Genomic DNA, 18,620 nt, shown 5'->3' with positions numbered 1-18,620 from the left:
TCTTGGTTTTCAATATGAGCATTAAAATTCTGTTCTGACCATCTGAAATGAAAATGCATAATAAAATTAGAAGTTTATAGACAGGTAATTTATTTTCATTACATGAGAGACTGCAGTAGACATTGAGGTTACAGAAGACCACTAAATACTCTGAGGTCTAATAGACAAGGTAGAGAAAGAGGTATGCTAAAAAAACCCAACCCTCTCTGAATTTGCCAGACTTCGGCCCTGGAAAAAATCTCTCAAGCTGTATCAAATTGAGATCTGCCATGCCTCCAACCTTGTCAAGTCTCCTTTGCCCTAAGTGTGGTTTAATCCCAGCGGGCAACTCAGCCCCACACAGCCGCTCGCTCACTCCTCCATGGTGGGATGGGGGAGAGAATTGGAAGAGTAAAAGAGGGAAAACTCCTGGGTTGAGATAAAGACAGTTTAATAGGGAAAGCAAAAGCCACGCATGCAAGCAAAGCAAAGCAAGGAATTCCTTCACTCCTTCCCGTGGGCAGGCAGGGGTTCAGCCATCTCCAGGAAAGCAGGGCTCCATCATGCATAACGGTGACTTGGGAAGACAAACGCCATCACTCTGAACGTGTACCCCCCCCCCCCCCCCTTCCTCCTTCTTCCCCAGCTTTCTATGCTGAGCCTGATGCCATATGGTGTGGAATAGCCCTTTGGTCAGTAGGGGTCAGCTGTCCCGGCTGTGTCCCCTCCCAGCTCCTTGTGCACCTGGCAGAGCATGGGAAGTGAAAAGTCCTTGATTTAGTATAAGCACTACTTAGCAACAACTAAAACATCTCTGTATTATCAACCCTGTTTTCAGCACAAATCCAAAACATAGCCCCATACGGGCTACTATAAAGAAAATTAACTCTGTCCCAGCCAAAACCAGCACATGCAGTTAATCAGTCTCTAGCAAATCAAATTGCCTCAAGTACCTCAGTTTACATTTGAGCCTTTTTGATTGCAAGGACCTGTCAACTAATCATGGTGTCTCTGCTGCCATTTCAGCTCTGTAATCCTTTCCTGAGCACGCCTTCTGCAGGAGCATAGTCTGTTTTCCATTTAATGAATCTTGTCCCCTCTGACTTCCAGTTACCTCTTTGACATCTCCAACTGTACTGTCTCAAATCTTGGCTTAATTGCTGTTACGTATACTGACTCCTTCATGAAGCAACTGTCTTGCTCTCTGTTTAAATTTACATAGTAGACTCAGTGATCCTACCTCCGTGTAGCCATCATCTTTGTTGAAATTTCAGTCTTGAAATCAGCTCGCTCTGCCTCTTAGAAAGGTGTATCTTGTAATTCCTTATGTTTTAAGGTTAGAAGTTCAAGTAATATTCCTGTATTTGGTTTTAATCTCTGTATGATCAAGTCAGTTTATAATAATTTCATAACACTCCTGTGTATTGCAGCATCTGATACTGTAAACAGAATTACAGAAGGAAGTGTTTAGTCTTCTTTCTTTTCTAGGAAACATGCATGCATGGTTGCTCTTTTACATGTGCTAGTTCGTATGCCTACATGTTCTGTTGGAGAAGTTACCAATTTTTTTAAGCCTCGTGAAATATGTTTGCAGAGTTTTGGGTCTCTGGTGGGTGTTTCAACACAACCTATGTTCTCAGGGGAAAAAAAATTAACTTCCGAAAAAAAAATTAATTTCTGTTGCTATATATTGCATCAGACTACTGAGAAATTCAGTGTTTTCTAGCAGTTAGTGGTGGTCTCGGTTTCTTTACTGACAGCTTACTTTCATAAGCCGTTGGCTGAGTGTAATGAAGGTAGAACTGAGTGAAAAATTGTTTTCCATTGTTAGGATTAAAAAGCTGAAATAAAATAAAGTCTTTGAGAGCATTTGAAGCCATTATTGAATCTTCAAGTACATGTCAGATCTGGGGTCAAGCTTTTCATTGTATTCCAGAAAACTGTAGCTTGCATGTATTTTTGAATCAGTAAAATGTTTCAAACTGCATACGGTCCACAGGCTCAGTATACTTAGCCAAATTTGGAAAGGTCATATGACAGTTGTGTTTGGACCTCTAGATACAATTAAATTTTACTGTATTTTTGTTATTTTCCAGCTAAATGTTGTAATAAGAAAAAACAGAAAGTAGTTGTGCTGTGTTACGATGTCTGCAGCCCGGTATCTTTCAAATGACAGATGTGGAAAACTGACAGGAATTTAAGATAGTAGGAAGATGAACTGGTGAACTAACCTGCTGGTGAACTAACCAGGCTCCCCCAGGTCTGGATAAATACTTTGTTTATAATGTAACCGATGATTTCCCTTGTGATTTGAGACAGTATAGGAATCTCATACAAAGATGCAGAAGTAAGGAAAGTACAAGTGCTTGAGCACTTGAAAGTAATTGCAGTAAAGTATGAATACTTGGGTCCTTGCTATTTTGTTTTTTTTTAAGTTTAATAATTACAGTCTAGTCAAGTCAATCTAAAGAATAAGAAATTTAGTACAAAAGTATTCTTAACGCAGCTGAACGTGTAAAACAGTAAGGGCTGTTACGACAGTTCCTTTTCTCCAAACCAAGACTTGTTTTTAGTACTTTTACCTAGGACAGTGGTTGCTTTTTGGGAGAACAAGTAACTGAAATAATTTTTAGTAGACCTAGGAAAATGCTGTTAGCAGAATACAGTGAAAGAATGAAAGGTTTTAAGATTACTTCTATTGTAAAATGAAAACTAATTTGTGAAACTTGCTATTGCAATTATGAATTTCTCAGCTGGCTGCTGGACTCTGGCTGGGTCACAGCGTGCCCTCTCCTGGTTCAAACTTCAGACCCTCCAACCAAGCCTTACCTCCTCTCACAGTGTGCTTCCCATTAAACATCTTGAATAATATGTCAGAGACATGAAAAATTGCAGTGATAAAAATAGTGAAAGTTATTAACATTGATTTAGAAACAGACAGCGAACATTTTATTGCAAAGCATCAGTGACTCCATTTAAATTTGCTTAATGAGCCAAGCTATCAGGGAAACAAAGGAATTCTAATTTTGCATTTGTAAATAACATTTATTTTGGTATGCAGATGACTTTAATTATATTTCTCAACACATAATTAGAAACGAAATTTTAAAGTTACAGGAAGTTGCACACACTTGCTGCTTTTAATCAAATTTTGTTCCATTTCACTTAAATCATAAATATGAATAATTTCATTTGAAAGCTACAAAAATAGCTTAAGTTTCTCTTGGACCTTTGTTCCCAAAAACCAGTTTCAGGGTTATGAGTCTCTCCTACACCTGAATACTGACCAACTAGCACTAGTTTGGATTTTCTCGGGTTTGTAGTGTGATTGGGTACCTTTTGATTTTTTTTTTTTTTTTTTTTTTAAACATAATATTGAATAGCACTGTAGTGGAACATGTAAATCAAAGATAAATCCTGTCAGGGGCTACTACCAACACTAAAATTCTCCGTAGGGGAATATTGCCCCAAATCATTATATATCCTTAATAATTACAAATTAAACACCTAATCTTCTCTGCTACTCTAAGTCCAGATGCAGTAATTCAACAATACAACAGTTCTCGGCCACTGGAGGGTGTCATTTTGTTGCCTGCCCTGGCTGGTTTGCACTCTTGTAAGTATCGGAGCGGAACTGACTCCATCCTACCTGCAAAGTACAGCTTTCTGTGGCTTAGTGCGGCAGACAGGCGTAGGGGAACATGAGGCACATGGAAGGGTCTCCTGTCCCACCAAGTGCAGGCCCTGGGGGTCACTGTATCATTCCTTTCAGAAGATACTGAGGCTTATTGGTTTGTTGTTTTTTTTTTTTTTTTTTTTTCCTCCACTTGGGGAAAATTATCCCAGTACATCTTCTACATGTATTTGTGAGCAGTTTATGTCTTAATTTTCTGTCAGCATTGTACTTGGTTTCAGACAGTCTCTGCTCTCCCTCCTTTTTACTGCTCAGTATAAATGCAAGTGACTCTTATGTTTCTTCTTGACCTTTTTGTCAAAGTAAAATGAGCTCAGTTCAGGTCTGTGTCAGACCAGGTGCCTCCATCCCCTGTTCCATCTCAGGCTTGGGTAGTATGTTGGTATCATACTGACTCCAGGTGAGACCTCACTGGTTTCCTTCATTTGGCTGGAAATACTTCTGCTGCTGCAATGTAGGTGGTGGTTGCCTTTTTTGTGATTGTGTCATTTTGGTGTGTCTCAGTGTCATGTGATGGGCTTATATACTCAGGCTTTCAGTCCTTTTCCATGGGGAGAATTCTCCCATTTATCAGAGGGGTTACTGGTTTCAAACTGACAGACCATGTAATTTGTACTTCTTTGTTACCCAGTTCTTGTGTTACTGAGTTCTTATTAAATAGCATCGTAATTCTCCTTTGAATTGAAGAGCCTCTCTTCTGTCATCAGAAAAATTCATCAAAATGCTCCTGCTTTTTCTAACAGCTCTTACATACTGAGATGCAGTAAGACAGTGTGTAATCAGTATAATAATTATATTTTAGAACATACAGTTATCACTAATTCAACATAATAAATGAGAGAAGCCCTGGATAACCAGACAGCATGGTTGAAATGGAAGAGCGAGTTTTTGAAATAGTATAAAATTGAAACTGAATATTGTGGAAGTAACCTCTTCTATCAGAGTTGGGTTTATAAACCTGTAGGGCTTTATGGTAAGATGAAGATGTCTGTAAAAGGAAAGTGAAATTATGTGATCACTTAACTTTGCTCACATTAAAAGGCTGTCCATATGTTAAATACGTGTTTTGTAGCTTGCCCACTTCAGTTGTGGTACCACTCTTGAAACACCATCTCTTAATGATGTATGGAAGGCCACTAGAAGACAATTCTGAGGATTTTGGATTTATTACAGGTGCCTTTAAGAGCATATTTCATTCTGTGCTATTTTCTTCCAAGTGTGCGAACACTTGTGCTTTGAGAGGAACCGTAGTGTTTAATACCTCTTCTGTATGGGGTCCCATCTTAAGGCACTGATACACTGTATTCTGCTAGATAAACACCTGGCTAGTCATGTCTGGCACACAAGGATCTTGGTTCAAGTTATAATATTCCTTTCTCTGTGTGTCCATTTATCAATTAGGGGGAAAAAAAAAGATGAAAGTATTACAGCAGACTAGGCCAATAAGAAAAAGCCTCAGTGTCACTTAATCTGCATCTTGCCACTTTGTTATCCTCTTAGTTCCCAGGCTATTTTATGTCTTGCGGAGCAGCTCTCTGTGCCCAGGCCCCAGAGTCTTCTGTGTGTTAATTTGAAAGCGACAGACAAGTGTGTTTAGTCAGAAATACTGTTTGGTGTTCAGTCATTCGGTCTCTGGTTCTGACTCAGCCATTCCACGATGAAGAGCTCTCTCTGTGACTGGGAACTGGGCTTTGCAGGGAGGATATAATGGTAAACAGTAAAACAAACCAAGTTTCTGTTAAAATGTTGGGAATATGGTATGCTTCTACTGCTGTGAGCCAGAGAGGATTGTACCAATAGGTGGGTAAAAATTAAAGTTTTAAAATATATTGAAATACTTTGTTAATTCTGGTCGTATAAAGAATTGTAATAAATAGTGCCTGAAATGAAAACACATTTTTAAATTTTTTTCTAAGACAGAAGATTATTCATGGTTTGCTACCTATGTAATATTTAAGAAGGGTATACATTTCATGGAAATGGCATTAAAATGAAGGATGCTTTTTTTTAGTGTTTATCACTGTCATGCAACCTGACTGTCAATCACAGTGTGGCAGCTGGTTTTAAATTAACTCATTTTTAGTTGATTTACAGTTTCTCAGATGCATATTTTTGCTGAAAACATTTACCTGTTCGTCCTTTGAAAATATGAAGACTGTAGCTTGAGGTGTACTTGACATTATCATTCCTCTGATTATACTTGTCTAATTCTTAGAGAATTGAAATAAGAAACACTATTCCTAATTTTACAGATCTGAAAGTTTTTCATATTTTTAATGGACAAGTGATGAGGGAGACATAAAATAGCATATGGTAGTAAACTGGTAGTATATGGTTAAATTTCACAGGTGCATAATATCTCCATGTGACCTCAAATAATTGTATCATGTATTTAATTGGCAAAAATGAATACTTACTTGGCCTAGAAAGCCAGTCTGTTCTGATGTTTTGGGCTATATTGTATGTATAAGATATATTTTTAAAAATAATCATTAAGTTATTGATGTTAAAATTTGAACTACTGAATGAAAGCCCAGTTCACACTTCCTGATGTGATTTGAACAGGCATTAGGAAAAAAATTTATGCTTTGAAAAGGTAAAATCCTTTATCTATATAAAACCTCTTTAGAATATGGCATTTTTTCATACACATTAGTATGTTTGGATAAGTGCAGTCTGCTTTTATCATGCTTCATTTAAACTTCAATAACAAATATGATTGTATGTATATATCATAAATTGCAAGAGATTTCTTTTAGTTTACATTTATGGAGGAATAGATGGTGCACTACATAGCCTGAGACTGATTTACAAGATTATGTGCAAAAAAATCACTCTGGAGAAATCAAATTATGTAACAGCTGGCTTTTCAACTGCAGAGTTAAACTTTCACGTGTGCTGTAAGCCAGTAAATCTTTCTGTATTTTATGTCAGTGAAACTATTGCAGTGGGCTACAATTCATTGTTACTACGAATCAATAATATTCTTTTGTCACATTTTTACTTGTGTTCAACCTCAGTTGTGTAAGTCTAATAGTACAAAGAATGTTATTTACTACTTTGTCAGTTTTACTTTCTAAAATGTTTGGCTCTTCTGCAGAAAGTCAATACACTGGACCTATCTCGGCTATCATGTCAACGTAGCACTTATGCTAATACTTACCAGCTATTCTTTTGAAGATGATTATTTGAAAATTCTTTTAAATGACCATGTAATTTCAACCCCTGCTTGACAGAAATGCAGATAAGATGCTTTCTGATAACCTTTTTTTTCTGAGATTAAAATAATAAAGCAGTAAAGTTAGCATTGTAGAAACTCTATGAAGTACAATTTAAAAAATGGAGTACAACTAGGTTCTATTATAGATGTTTGAGAAAGGTTCTCTGGCAAAATAAAACAATCCTTCAGTTCTTCATTACTAAAGGTAAACAATGCACCTGCCAGGGAAAGCAGGTTTCTGCAGATTTACTCTTCAGTAAAGACAATGTGCGCTTCCTTATGTTTTTTGAATATTCTTAGTGTTGCATCATTTCAAGAATGAAGTGCAACTAGCACATTTGTTATTCTTCCTAGTCACAAAGGTAGATTAAAAGGAAACAAAGTGATTTACATGCTCATGCTCAAGAGAGTTAGCATAATGCTCTTGTATTTGCTAATGAGAGCAATAATGTGTATGTGCAATTCTTCTAAATGACAGTACAAACTTGCCCTTTATGTGCAGTTGTTTAGGGAGTATAATAGTACTGTGATTCTCTTCATACACTTAAGGTTCTGTCTCATAAAGCAGCTTTTACCTTTCATTTGTTATTTTACTTTTTGTTTATTTCTGTTCTTGAAACTCCATGAATATACTTTTTCTTGTCTTTCCTGCAGAATACTAGTACTCTAGTCCTAATGTCATGTCTTGCGAGCTCTTTCTTGTCAGTACTGTAGCATCCTGATATCCGTAGAGGCAATAAGATTGAGGGAAAGTGTATGTTATTTGGTAGATTTTTCTCTCATCTGTTGATATGCTGACCGTTGTGGGACAGGTATGTTGTTAAATCATCGCGACATCTCTGTATTTCTTGGAACATACCAGATGCAGTTCTGCATCACTTGACTGTTCTGCTTAGGATCATGAAACTGCTTACATCTGTGGCAGTCCTAAGCACGTATGATGTTTCTGTATGCTGATCTTCAAAGAAATAACTATTTCTCTTCCTTGATGTCTAGTAGAATAATGTTCCTTTATATGTTTAGATTACTGCTTCCTTATGTACTGGGGACAGACTTTTTAGTAGGGCCTTAGATAGGACAAGGGCTAGTGGTTTTAAACTAAAAGAGGGTAGATTCAGACTAGATGTTAGGAAGACATTTTTTATGATGAGGGTGGTGAAACACCAGCACAGGTTGTCCAGAGAGGTGGTAGATGCCCCATCCCTGGAAACATTCAAGGTCAGGCTGGACGGGGCTCTGAGCAACCTGATCTAGTTGAAGATGTCCCTGCTCACTGCAGGGGGCTTGGACTAGATGACCTGTAAAGGTCCCTTCCAACCCAAATGATTCTATGATTGCAACACAACCAAGAGCCAGGAGATGATAAGCCACATAAGGGAACTGATCTATCTAGGAAAGAGAAAGGAAATCAGTTTAGTTTTTCTTCTGGATCAGTTCTCTTATCTCACTTACTATGTAAATGCACAATAGCTGATAATGAGGCAAGTGAGGATGCTGCAGCATGTGTCTGGGGTTAAGGGGGAAGGTAAACTTTCTCTTTTCAGCCTGAAGTTATGTTAGCTTAACGTGACCCTAGAACTGCAGCTTTGGTGTGGGTGTTCTGCATGCTAGTATATGGTCTGTCTAGTGATTGTATTGAATGTACGGAGGAAAAGGAGGACATGTTTTCACTAATGTTACTTTTCTAGTTAGACTGTCTAAAAATATTTTACAGGAAGATGCAAACCCCTTCCACTCCTCCAGCTCTACTTCAGATATTAATCTTTTGTTAAAATTTTTCCAAACTTTCTGCTGATGAGGGTAAGGTATTGTGTGGTTTTTGGTCCATTATATGATGTGCCTGATGGGTGGTTACAACTAGTTCATGCTTATTGCAGGTTACCTAAGTTGCTATTGTGATTAAATTACTACTCCTAATGACAGAAATAGGAAAATAAATCAATAAAATTTCAATTTGACATATAACTCCTTTTGGGTGTCTTCTGTTCTTAAGCCTTACAGGATTATTATTGTTTCTGTAGACTAAACCAGGCCAAATAGCTCAAGTTAAACCTATTAGAAAGCTGGCGTGGATTTAAAGACTCAGAACCATCTGGGAATGGGATCACATGTAGTGGTTCTTAATATAGACAGCTTTGTCATTACATATCTATTTGAGAACCAGTTAATTTGCACTGACCTAAAGCAGTGTTGTGACACACTTGCATATGTAAAAAGGTTAAAAGTATTGTTGAGCAGAAACTTAATATTTTTATATATATATTTAACTTCAAGGATAAAATGTAAGGAGACTGGAATTAGTATATAATGTTTTGAAAGAAAACACAAGTTCTTCCTCTGGCTATTTTTATTCAGCTTTGCCTAGCACCATGTTTTACTCATTGTTGGTTTGGGGGTTTTGGTTTTTTTTTCCCCTTCTTTAAATTAGCTTGCAAGTTCCTCCATATAAAGTGTCTTCTAGGTTTGTATAATCACTCCCCAGTGTTGACTGGGCTTCGAAGTGCATCTACAGTATAAATAATAAAGTAAAACAAACTATATTTGGAAAAAAATAATGCTGAGATACAGTGTTTAAATGTCACATTAAAATTTAACCTTATTACTGTATAAGAAAACTACAAATTTCAAACAGGAATTTTTCAAGAGCAGCCAAGTACTAAATTATTTTTTTTTTCCATAAAAGTTCTGGGATTTTTTTTTAAATGCTACTTCACATCCTTTTAGAGGATTTAAATACTGGATACCTTGGGAAAATAAGATATTGCGCATATAATCTGCCAGTTCAATTCACCAAGAAGAAATATGTGAAAATGAAGAGACTGCTGGAGCCTTTAGCAGTGGGAAAAGTTCATTTCTGTATTTCTTAACACTTGTGATGATCTATTATTGATGTTGAACTCCTAGATGGTGAATAGGTAAGATGATTCTGTAGATGAAGGTAAAATTGGACCTTTATTTCTCTACTGCTTGTATTTTTAATTTTTGTATGCAGGAGTCAGACATAAAAAAATTAACATAATTTCTCTTTGTGATGAAATAATGCTGCATTTTTATTTGGTGCTGAATTCTAACGTGGTCTAGGTATTACCAAAAATTTCTTTTATTTTTGTTGATTATACAGTGGAAGAATCTGACATCATTGATCTCGAAAAACGATACTGGCTGCTAAAAGCTCAATCAAGAACTGGACGTTTTGATTTAGAAACATTTGCCCCCTTAGTTTCCCCTCCTATTCATCCATCTCTGAGTGAAGGTACGGAACTTCAATCAAACGTGCGAGGAAGTGATGTTGCTGTGGTGTTCGGTACCTGATGGTCTACTGAGATACAAATTTTATGGCTTTAAAAGTGGGCCTATTTTAAAATGTATTTTAAGCTTAAATTACAGAGATTCATTCCACTAAGTTTGAAAATGAGAAAAGATGCCTGAGAAATCTCTATTTGTTGGGAAATCTGGAATGATGAAGGAAGTGATGCTTCTGTGTGTTGCATTCTTACTAGTTGTCAGGAAATATGTCAAACTTTATGTATAATTTTCCCTGTAGTTGCTTAAAATTTTTTATTGGGTTCCTTAAGATTTTGTAATGACAAAATATACTGCTGTCCCTGAATGAGGTAAAATAGAAGACCATTTTTAAACTGGCAAAAGTGAGTTTCATCTATTAAATGACAATTCAGCATGCAAGTTGGAAGTTGTATCATACAGTCTTCCCTAACAGTGTAAGCTAAGGAAGATTTGGTTCAGAAGACTTGGTCAGAAGATTTGTATGTTGCAATGCAGACGTATTAATAACCAAGCTGGTCTTTCAAGTTGAAGCCACTCTAGTAATAGCTGGAGGTTGCAATTGTCTAATTGCCATTTACTGCACAACATAAGGACATTAAGTAACATTCTACTTACATGCTAGCTTTTGCCTGCAGTCCTAGAGCAACAATTTTTTATCACCAAATGGTCAGCTTTACTGACAAGTGGCAGCAGTAAGTGGAAAATGGGAAATTCATCTGCACTGGATGCAAGCTGTTAAAACACCAGAACTTGCGTTCGATTCAATAGGGATATATCCCTACATCCTTTTGCTCATAAGTGTGTTTTATCTACTTAGTGATAGAAATTTGCACAGCTGCTATGGGGAAACTTGAATGGTTTCTGGTCATTCCATATGTCTTCTGTGGATAGTGCAACTGAGTCATTGTCACTAAAAAATTTTTTTTATGGGATAAAAAAAAAGTTGTATGTGCTGAATGAATAGAACTCTTAAATCGTTTGAAGGCCGGTAACTAAAACTTGCAACACACTTAGGGCCAAATTTGCAGTGGGATTCAGTGATTTTCATAGGAGTTTCTCTTGGGTGCTTTGGAAAAGCCAAAGCATTTGGCATCTGAGTACCTTTACTATTTTGGTCCTTTAGCTTTTGTGAAAATGCTTGTCCTGACTATACTGGTTTAGATGTACACTCTATATTACAAGGAAGGCGTGAGAGTAAGGCTACTGTTCAGAATTCTCGATTCCCTCCCCACCCTGCCCCTGGCTTTGTCTAGCCATACATGAGTGATCTAATTCACCTTTAAAATGGTCTTAGTAGTGCTTAATTATCTTTATTACACTTAGTAAGATAGTTATAATCATAAGTGTTCGTACTTCTCCTTGCAAATGTTAACCGATAAGCCTTCATGTAAATGCTAAGTATGATTGTCAGCTGTTTCAACCAGATGCTGTAACAGGAGATGCTTTTGTGGTTTGCAGGTTTGTTTAATGCTTTTGATGAAAACCGAGACAATCACATAGATTTTAAAGAAATTTCCTGTGGGCTCTCAGCATGTTGCAGGGGACCCTTGGCAGAAAGACAGAAGTGTAAGTATGCGAAATGTTAACCATTAATTGTAGAGAAGTTTTTCAGTTTGAGCAATGAAGTTTAGTTGTTTCCTCCTTTTTAGAAACTTTTTCCAGTGAACAAGTGTGTGTCTGTGAAAGGTGACAGACTTTAGAAGTTAAAAAATTAAAGGAATTTTAAATATCAAGGCTTCCTTTTATAAAGCATGATTAAACCTAATTCTGTATATTTTATAACTTATGAATAGCTTCATATAAATTATCAACCTGTTTGGGCCAAAAAATATGTTTCAGAAGTTATTTTGCAGTGTTCTACATTATGATGCAGAAGTGTGTATCTCAATATAGAAAGTGCAAACACTCATCTATTCATTATATATAATAAAAAATGAACGTCCTATTTGATTGTCTTGTGATAAATAGCATGTTCTGGCTTGTTTACTGTCCGGTTTTCAGCTGGCTCCCTGCAAGGTTCTTGTGTTTTGAAATACCTTTGTTCCATACTTTTCCAAAGCCATATTGCTGCAACTTAAAAGCTATCATTCACTGGAAATTTCTGGATGCACATATGTTCCCTGCTCTGTCACATCAGAAAACACAGCACAGAATTGCAGGAACCTAGATTTCAGTTTATTAAACACAGCTGCTCCATTTCCTCACTACCACACATGCATCCTGCCTCATCAAAACTGTCAGTGCTAAATCATGTTCTTGTGACTCTGCAGACTTACATTCTGCAAGAAAAAAAGAATAGTTGTTGAGTAGTTCTAACACAGAAAAGTAAATTCCTTTCTTCTCAGTTTGCTTCAAGGTTTTTGACATTGACCGGGATGGTGTGTTGTCTCGCACTGAACTTAAAGAAATGGTGGTTGCACTTTTAGAGGTCTGGAAAGATAACCGTACTGATAAAATACCTGTAAGTTATATTTGGGGTTTTTATTCCTTTGCTTCTGTTTCTTAGTCATCCTTCAAAAGTAGGAATGTGAATGTTGTTTGAACATGGTTTCAGTGAAATACAGGCTTCCTTGAACTACCTTAGCTGAGTATTGATAACTGGATGTAACTTACCTGGCATAACTTTGACCTCCCACTAACCAAAGCAGAATGATTTGACTATAATGTATGCTGTTTCATATAAAGAAACCTTAGGTACAAAAGTACAACTGTCTGGAAGCACTCAGTTGCAAATTACATAGAGGTATCATCAACATTTCTTACAGTTATATTTTTATTCTGAACACATGCAGCTCCAGAGAGTGCTGTGAGAATTCAACTCTATTTTCTAATCCTTTTGTTTGTTTAGGAATTGGACATGGATTTGTCTGAAATTGTAGAAGATATTTTGAATATGCATGATACCACAAAGGTAGGAATTTGCTGTTCTTTCCTTGTCCTTTTTATACCCTAGTATCTCTGGTGTATTTATAAGAAAGAAAGTAAAATCCTGTGCTTCTTTAAAGCAGAGATGTGTCAATAAAAGAATCTCTTTCGAGAAATGTCAGTTTTCCATTAAAATTTTCCACATTGTTCTGTAAGAGAAAGAACATGTTTGAATTTTATAAGCCATTTTTATATATGAAACTAAACCAAAAATACATAACCAGATGAAATTAATTTGAAGCATATACTGTTTGCAAGGCTTTGCTATGCATAATTAATGCCAGTTTTAAATCTGATGCTTGACTTTTGTTCTGGAGAAACTGTTCTTTTGTTTCATGTTAAAAATGATCTTATGAAAAAAGGGGTAGTGCATTAGTGTATCTTATATTTTATGCTGTGTAAAGACACATTATCCTCCTATGCTGGAAGAGAACTGTATTAATTCAATAGTAATTTATGCATTATCATTATCAAACTACTTTGTTTGCAATGATATTATATATAACCAGTGAACTATATACGACAATACTGTTTCAGAGCTAAGTATCTGTGAAACTATGGAGGCATCTGTCATGACTGTCGTGACACACAGCAAAACTTCGTAGTAGTTGATACTGTGCTTTATAGTTAGCTGTGCATAAATCTTTAATTATGTTCTTGCTTTCTCAAGATAGGCACTGTCATCTGCAAACAATATAGGGGAAGTTGTTTCCATTATTTCATCCCTCGCTTCACTAATTAGGAAGAGTGTATGGAAACTAGAAGTAATTTAAGAAAAACTATAAAGAATGTCTAGAAATGCTTAATTACTTGTTTGAATAGTTGTCTTGCCTGCTTGTACTCCAACGAAGTGGTGGGCAAATATTTTATTATAATTCTTTCATTACCAAAGCAGTAGAAAATACGGCTTCGATGAGCTCTTTCTTTCATCCTTTGAGGTTTTTATGTTTGCTTTTTTAAAAAGGGTAGTTTATAAGCAAGTGTATAGCAGTCTCGTTTCTACAAAGAGTTAAAAAAGACTAAGTCTTCAGAATATCTTTCATAGTTGCATCATGAATGAGGTGCTGGAAAGAGCTGATGGTGCAGTAATTGCATACATTACTTAACCTCTTTTCATATGTTAGCTTTGACCTGTGTGAACTCTGGAGAAAGTGGTCTGTAAGAAGAGGTGCAGTAACTCCCACTGCTGTAAAAACGGCTATGAATTGTATTACAATATAAAAAAGGCAGATTGATCCTATCACTGAATTGTTGAAAATCAGAAGGTCCTCTGACATTGGTCAGTGTTACGCTACTGTAACTTTGCAAGTGATTAAGAATTAATAGGACTTGTGTTGTAAGGTAAGATCAGGACTTGATGATCCAAAATAGTTTTTCCCAACCCACAGAGGAAGATGGTGGGTTTCTGAATGGATGCAAGTATCTATATGTGCAGAGCTTATTTGGACAATCAAAGCCTTAGATCGTCTTAGTCTTGTTTTGTTTCCTACAAAGTGATTGCCCTGACCACTCTCATACTGCTTCTGCTGGTTTCACGGTTTGAGAAGGTATGACTGCTGCAGTTGAGCATGAAGACTAAATCTGAATGATGGAGAGCGGGAGCAAAGGTTACGTGCTGTGCATAGTTCGTCCTCTGTACTCGCAAAGCTTTTTGGTTCTCTAGGTTGCATATGTTATGCTAAAACTGGATTTTTCTTCTTTCATTGGATCAAATTTTATTATCAGAGTGGTAGACGCTAATTTTTATCAAATCACTGGCTTTGTCATGCCTTGTATGACACATTTAATGAGTATGTTAATAGAAATAGGTTAATGGTTTGATGTTTTTTCCTTCCCCTTTCCTTCTACTCCCTTCAACTAAGCTTGGACACCTCACTCTGGAGGACTACCAGATATGGAGTGTGAAGAGTGCACTTGCCAATGAATTTTTAAATCTGCTTTTTCAGGTATGTTTAGAGGAAATTTAAACTTGAAAATTACGATGATTAACGCATGAGTTTTTTGCATGGCCATGAAGTGCAGCATCAGCGTTTGTGTCAACATGCTTACAGTTTTGTCTATTGCAATAAGCTATGTGTTTTTGCAATTGTGCGTTACCTTGACGGAATGATTCTCTATTTGATTATTATTCTTTTCAGTGTATGGAGATGCCTAAAGCATAATTTGTTAAAGTGAATGTAGTGTACTGCTTATAAAATGAAAAGAAATTTCAAGTGTATCAGCAGTTATATTTTTCTTTAGAAAAAGTCTCTGTTCTTAAACAGTTATTCTTGCAAATCTTTGCCAAGAAAGTGACACAGGAAATGAGAAAAGGTATTGCTGACTCTTTACAAGCACTTTTCCTTTGCATTTTCTGTTAAGGCCGTCTAAGGAACCTTTCATTGCTTTCTTAATGGAGCAGTCCTTGAAAGCTGTGATATCATATCACTATTGTGTTGCAGAAGCTGAGGATTAAGTATGTACTGAATTTGTTTTTAATTGAGCTTGAATTGGATTTTTATAAATCCTTAAACCAGTCATATTTTAGCACTGCCTCACTTTGTGCAGAAAATAACCCCCTAAGAGTATTTTCATTCACTGCAGATTGTTCCTTACCCATTTTCTGTAGAGGATGATACTTTGAATTTAAATAATAATAATCCTAATGGAGCCTTGAAGATTTGCCCTAATTTAGTATTCACCTCCAGTCCTGTATGACAGTCTCGGTTCTTCCAGGGAGGGCCAGGGAAAACCAGTGGGCTCTGTTCTCATCTTACGAGTGAAGTTTAATCAGTTACAGGGTCAGATTGTAGGGGGGAAAAAAAAAAAAAATTGTGAGAGGCTACCTGAATAGCATACTACTGATTCTCCTGTTTATGACCCTAGACTACTTTATAAATTGTATTTTGCACTACACTTTTCCAAGAACTTCATGGGGACTGAGTGGGAGTATTCTGAAGCCATCAGCTGCACCACAGCTGAAAAGAATAAAATCAGAAAGTTCTGCAAATTCTTTTTATCTCTAATTGCATCGGGTTTTGCTTACATTGTGACCGTCTCAAGAAGGGCTGTCTTTAGTTTTGGATTGTCTAGCATCAAATATCCTATGATAACTTAATATTGATTAACTAACAAATACCTGTGCAATATTGAGGTAGAATGAATGAACATTTAATGAATTTGTCTTGATGGTGATTACACATCGCAATTGTTACACATTGCTTGTTGGAGGTCTCATTTACACTATTTTTTTCTCCTGACAGTTGCTACATTTTCATTTTAGATTTTTATTTTTATTTCCATTGATAACTTTATCATATGAGGCACCCTCATCTCATGCTGCAGGCTCAACAGCACGCTCACACAGGGCAGAGTCTGCCATTGATTTGTCTGGGCATTTATTTGAACTGTCATGAGCTTGTGTGTCTCATCTGCAGACAGAAAAGCTGAGTAGCCTGAGTGGAGCGCCTTGGAAAGCTTGACAACAAATTGGTTTGTTTGCAGCAGGGTTAGTTTATATGAAGAACCTGATACTAGCACAGTGTTACATGAGTTTAAAAAGAAACATCAGAGCTGGCTGTGTGGTGTGTGCTGGAAAATCTGTTGCTTCCCAGCAGCTAATGGCCTTTGTTTCATTCAGAATGTGAAATGATCTCTCACACTGTAATATAAATCTAAATAAGATATCTCACCAGTCATTAGAAATCTCCAGCTGAGATGCAAATTGATAGCCTCAAAAGAGACATAAGGAAAAGACTATAAATCACGTTATGAGTAGCAACCAATTTGAAAACCGTCTCAGAGACAGACATCTGACCCTCCTCCCTGCAATGGGAAACAAAGACTCCTGCAGAGTCTGTTTCCCTCCGCTCATTGCTCCCTGCCACATGCCCTCTGGCTGGGGAGCTGCTGGGAGAGCCCAGCCAGAGACCTCACTGCAGCCAAGGCCAGGATGGCTTTACCAGGAAGAGAGGAGTAAAATATTAGCCATCTGGGAATGCTGTCTTGTACTCGGAATAAAACCCCACCCAAATCAAGTAGTCATTTAGGGGATGGTGCCTTTTCCTTCTGCGTTTGTTTCAAAAAAAAAAGGCGGGGGGGGGGGGGGACAAAAGAAAAAAAAGCACCAGACATTCAGAGAACATTCTACAATTTTGAGAGCATTTTTGGTGGTGACTGGTTGGTTGGACTGCTTTAGACTTCTCCCTCGGTCTCTTCGTGTGCTCATTTTCCTTTCCGTCCCTTATATAACCACTTCTCCCCTTTTTCCCCCTTCCCATTTTGGTGGTGGTTTGGTTTTGGTTTTGGTTGGTTGGTTGGTTTTGGTTTTGTTTTAAACCTTTGGCTTATCCTCTTCCAGCAGCTTGCATTCTCCCAATTCCTCATTTCCCTCTCTCCAGTACATATAGACACCTTAACTTTTTCTATATCTGATCTGTGTCACTTACTGTGGTCTTTCATAGCGTGTGCTTCAGACATGAAAATAATGAAAATTCATTTTCTGTTCACCTTAAATTGTCCTGGGGCATTTGACATTCTTGGTATTTTTGTCTTAACAGTGGGAACAGGTTGTGAATCTCATAGCTCAAAATACTTCTCTTTTTTTAGTGATTCGTTCAATTTTAGGTAATCTTGCCACATAATTAATAATTTTCTGAAAAGTCCCATTACAGTTGTTCTTCTCTTTCATTTACCTAATGCTTGTTTCATAGTGGTGTAGTTCTTAATAAGAATTACTTTCTTTTTCCAGGTGTGTCATATAGTTTTGGGGCTACGACCTGCCACTCCAGAAGAGGAAGGACAGATTATTAGGTACGTGTTTTGCTCGGAATCTTACATGGGTTTCAGAATCACCTTTTAATATTTTTGAAAGCAGGACTTTAATTTCCCTGATTCAACCAATACTTCATGTTGTTCATTCTTTATGTGCAGAGGCTGGTTAGAAAGAGAAAGCAGGTATGGCCTTCAGCCAGGGCACAACTGGTTTCTTATTGCAATGCCATGGTGGCACCAGTGGAAAGAATATGTCAAATATGTAAGTATAATAATAACAACGTATACCGAATAAGTGATTTCTTTGTATTTGTGAATGTGATGATGAAAAAAGAGTGGGGAGCAAATGACTGCTTAACCAATAATGCTTGAAATTAAGCATCTCCTGTCTCAGTGGAAAATAATTGTTTTGCTGAATCATTGTCACGTGGTGAGCTTCTCACTATAATTTCATTAAACTGTCACCTCTTTCTGTACTTTGTTTCATCATTCCTGCATGTCAAAACACTTTTCTGAATAAAAACATACTCTCACAATAGTACTTCCCTTAAGTCTTTTGATCCATTTGATAATAAAGCTACCTGTTTTGGGTTTGACTTTGCTTGGGCCACAAATATACAGTGTGCATTTTCTGGACAAATAAAGGAGGGAATTGGTATAATTTGATTTATAGGCAATGATGAAAAGTAGTCCGGTACCTGATGGTGATCAAAGGAGTCCTACTAAAACCTTATAGTTACAGGGTGCTCTTAATACCCTCCAACT

At 36.9% G+C, this 18,620-nt stretch overlaps 1 protein-coding gene across 7 annotated transcripts in view; it reads left to right on the top strand.

Moving 5' to 3' along the window:
• The window catches only part of USP32 (ubiquitin specific peptidase 32), an 82,998-nt gene that overhangs the window by 36,763 nt on the left and 27,615 nt on the right, over positions 1–18,620 (top strand). For all 7 annotated transcript variants that reach the window (XM_075517811.1, XM_075517806.1, XM_075517804.1 and 4 more), the window contains 7 exons: positions 10,015–10,146; positions 11,637–11,744; positions 12,524–12,639; positions 13,027–13,089; positions 14,966–15,049; positions 17,833–17,894; positions 18,015–18,117. In XM_075517811.1, the coding sequence (XP_075373926.1) occupies positions 10,015–10,146; positions 11,637–11,744; positions 12,524–12,639; positions 13,027–13,089; positions 14,966–15,049; positions 17,833–17,894; positions 18,015–18,117 (668 nt within the window). The remainder of the gene's footprint in view (positions 1–10,014; positions 10,147–11,636; positions 11,745–12,523; positions 12,640–13,026; positions 13,090–14,965; positions 15,050–17,832; positions 17,895–18,014; positions 18,118–18,620) is intronic.

The sequence above is a fragment of the Mycteria americana genome, chromosome 15, assembly GCF_035582795.1.
Source record: "Mycteria americana isolate JAX WOST 10 ecotype Jacksonville Zoo and Gardens chromosome 15, USCA_MyAme_1.0, whole genome shotgun sequence".
Lineage (NCBI taxonomy): Eukaryota > Metazoa > Chordata > Aves > Ciconiiformes > Ciconiidae > Mycteria > Mycteria americana.
This window is presented reverse-complemented; position numbering and strand designations above follow the sequence as displayed.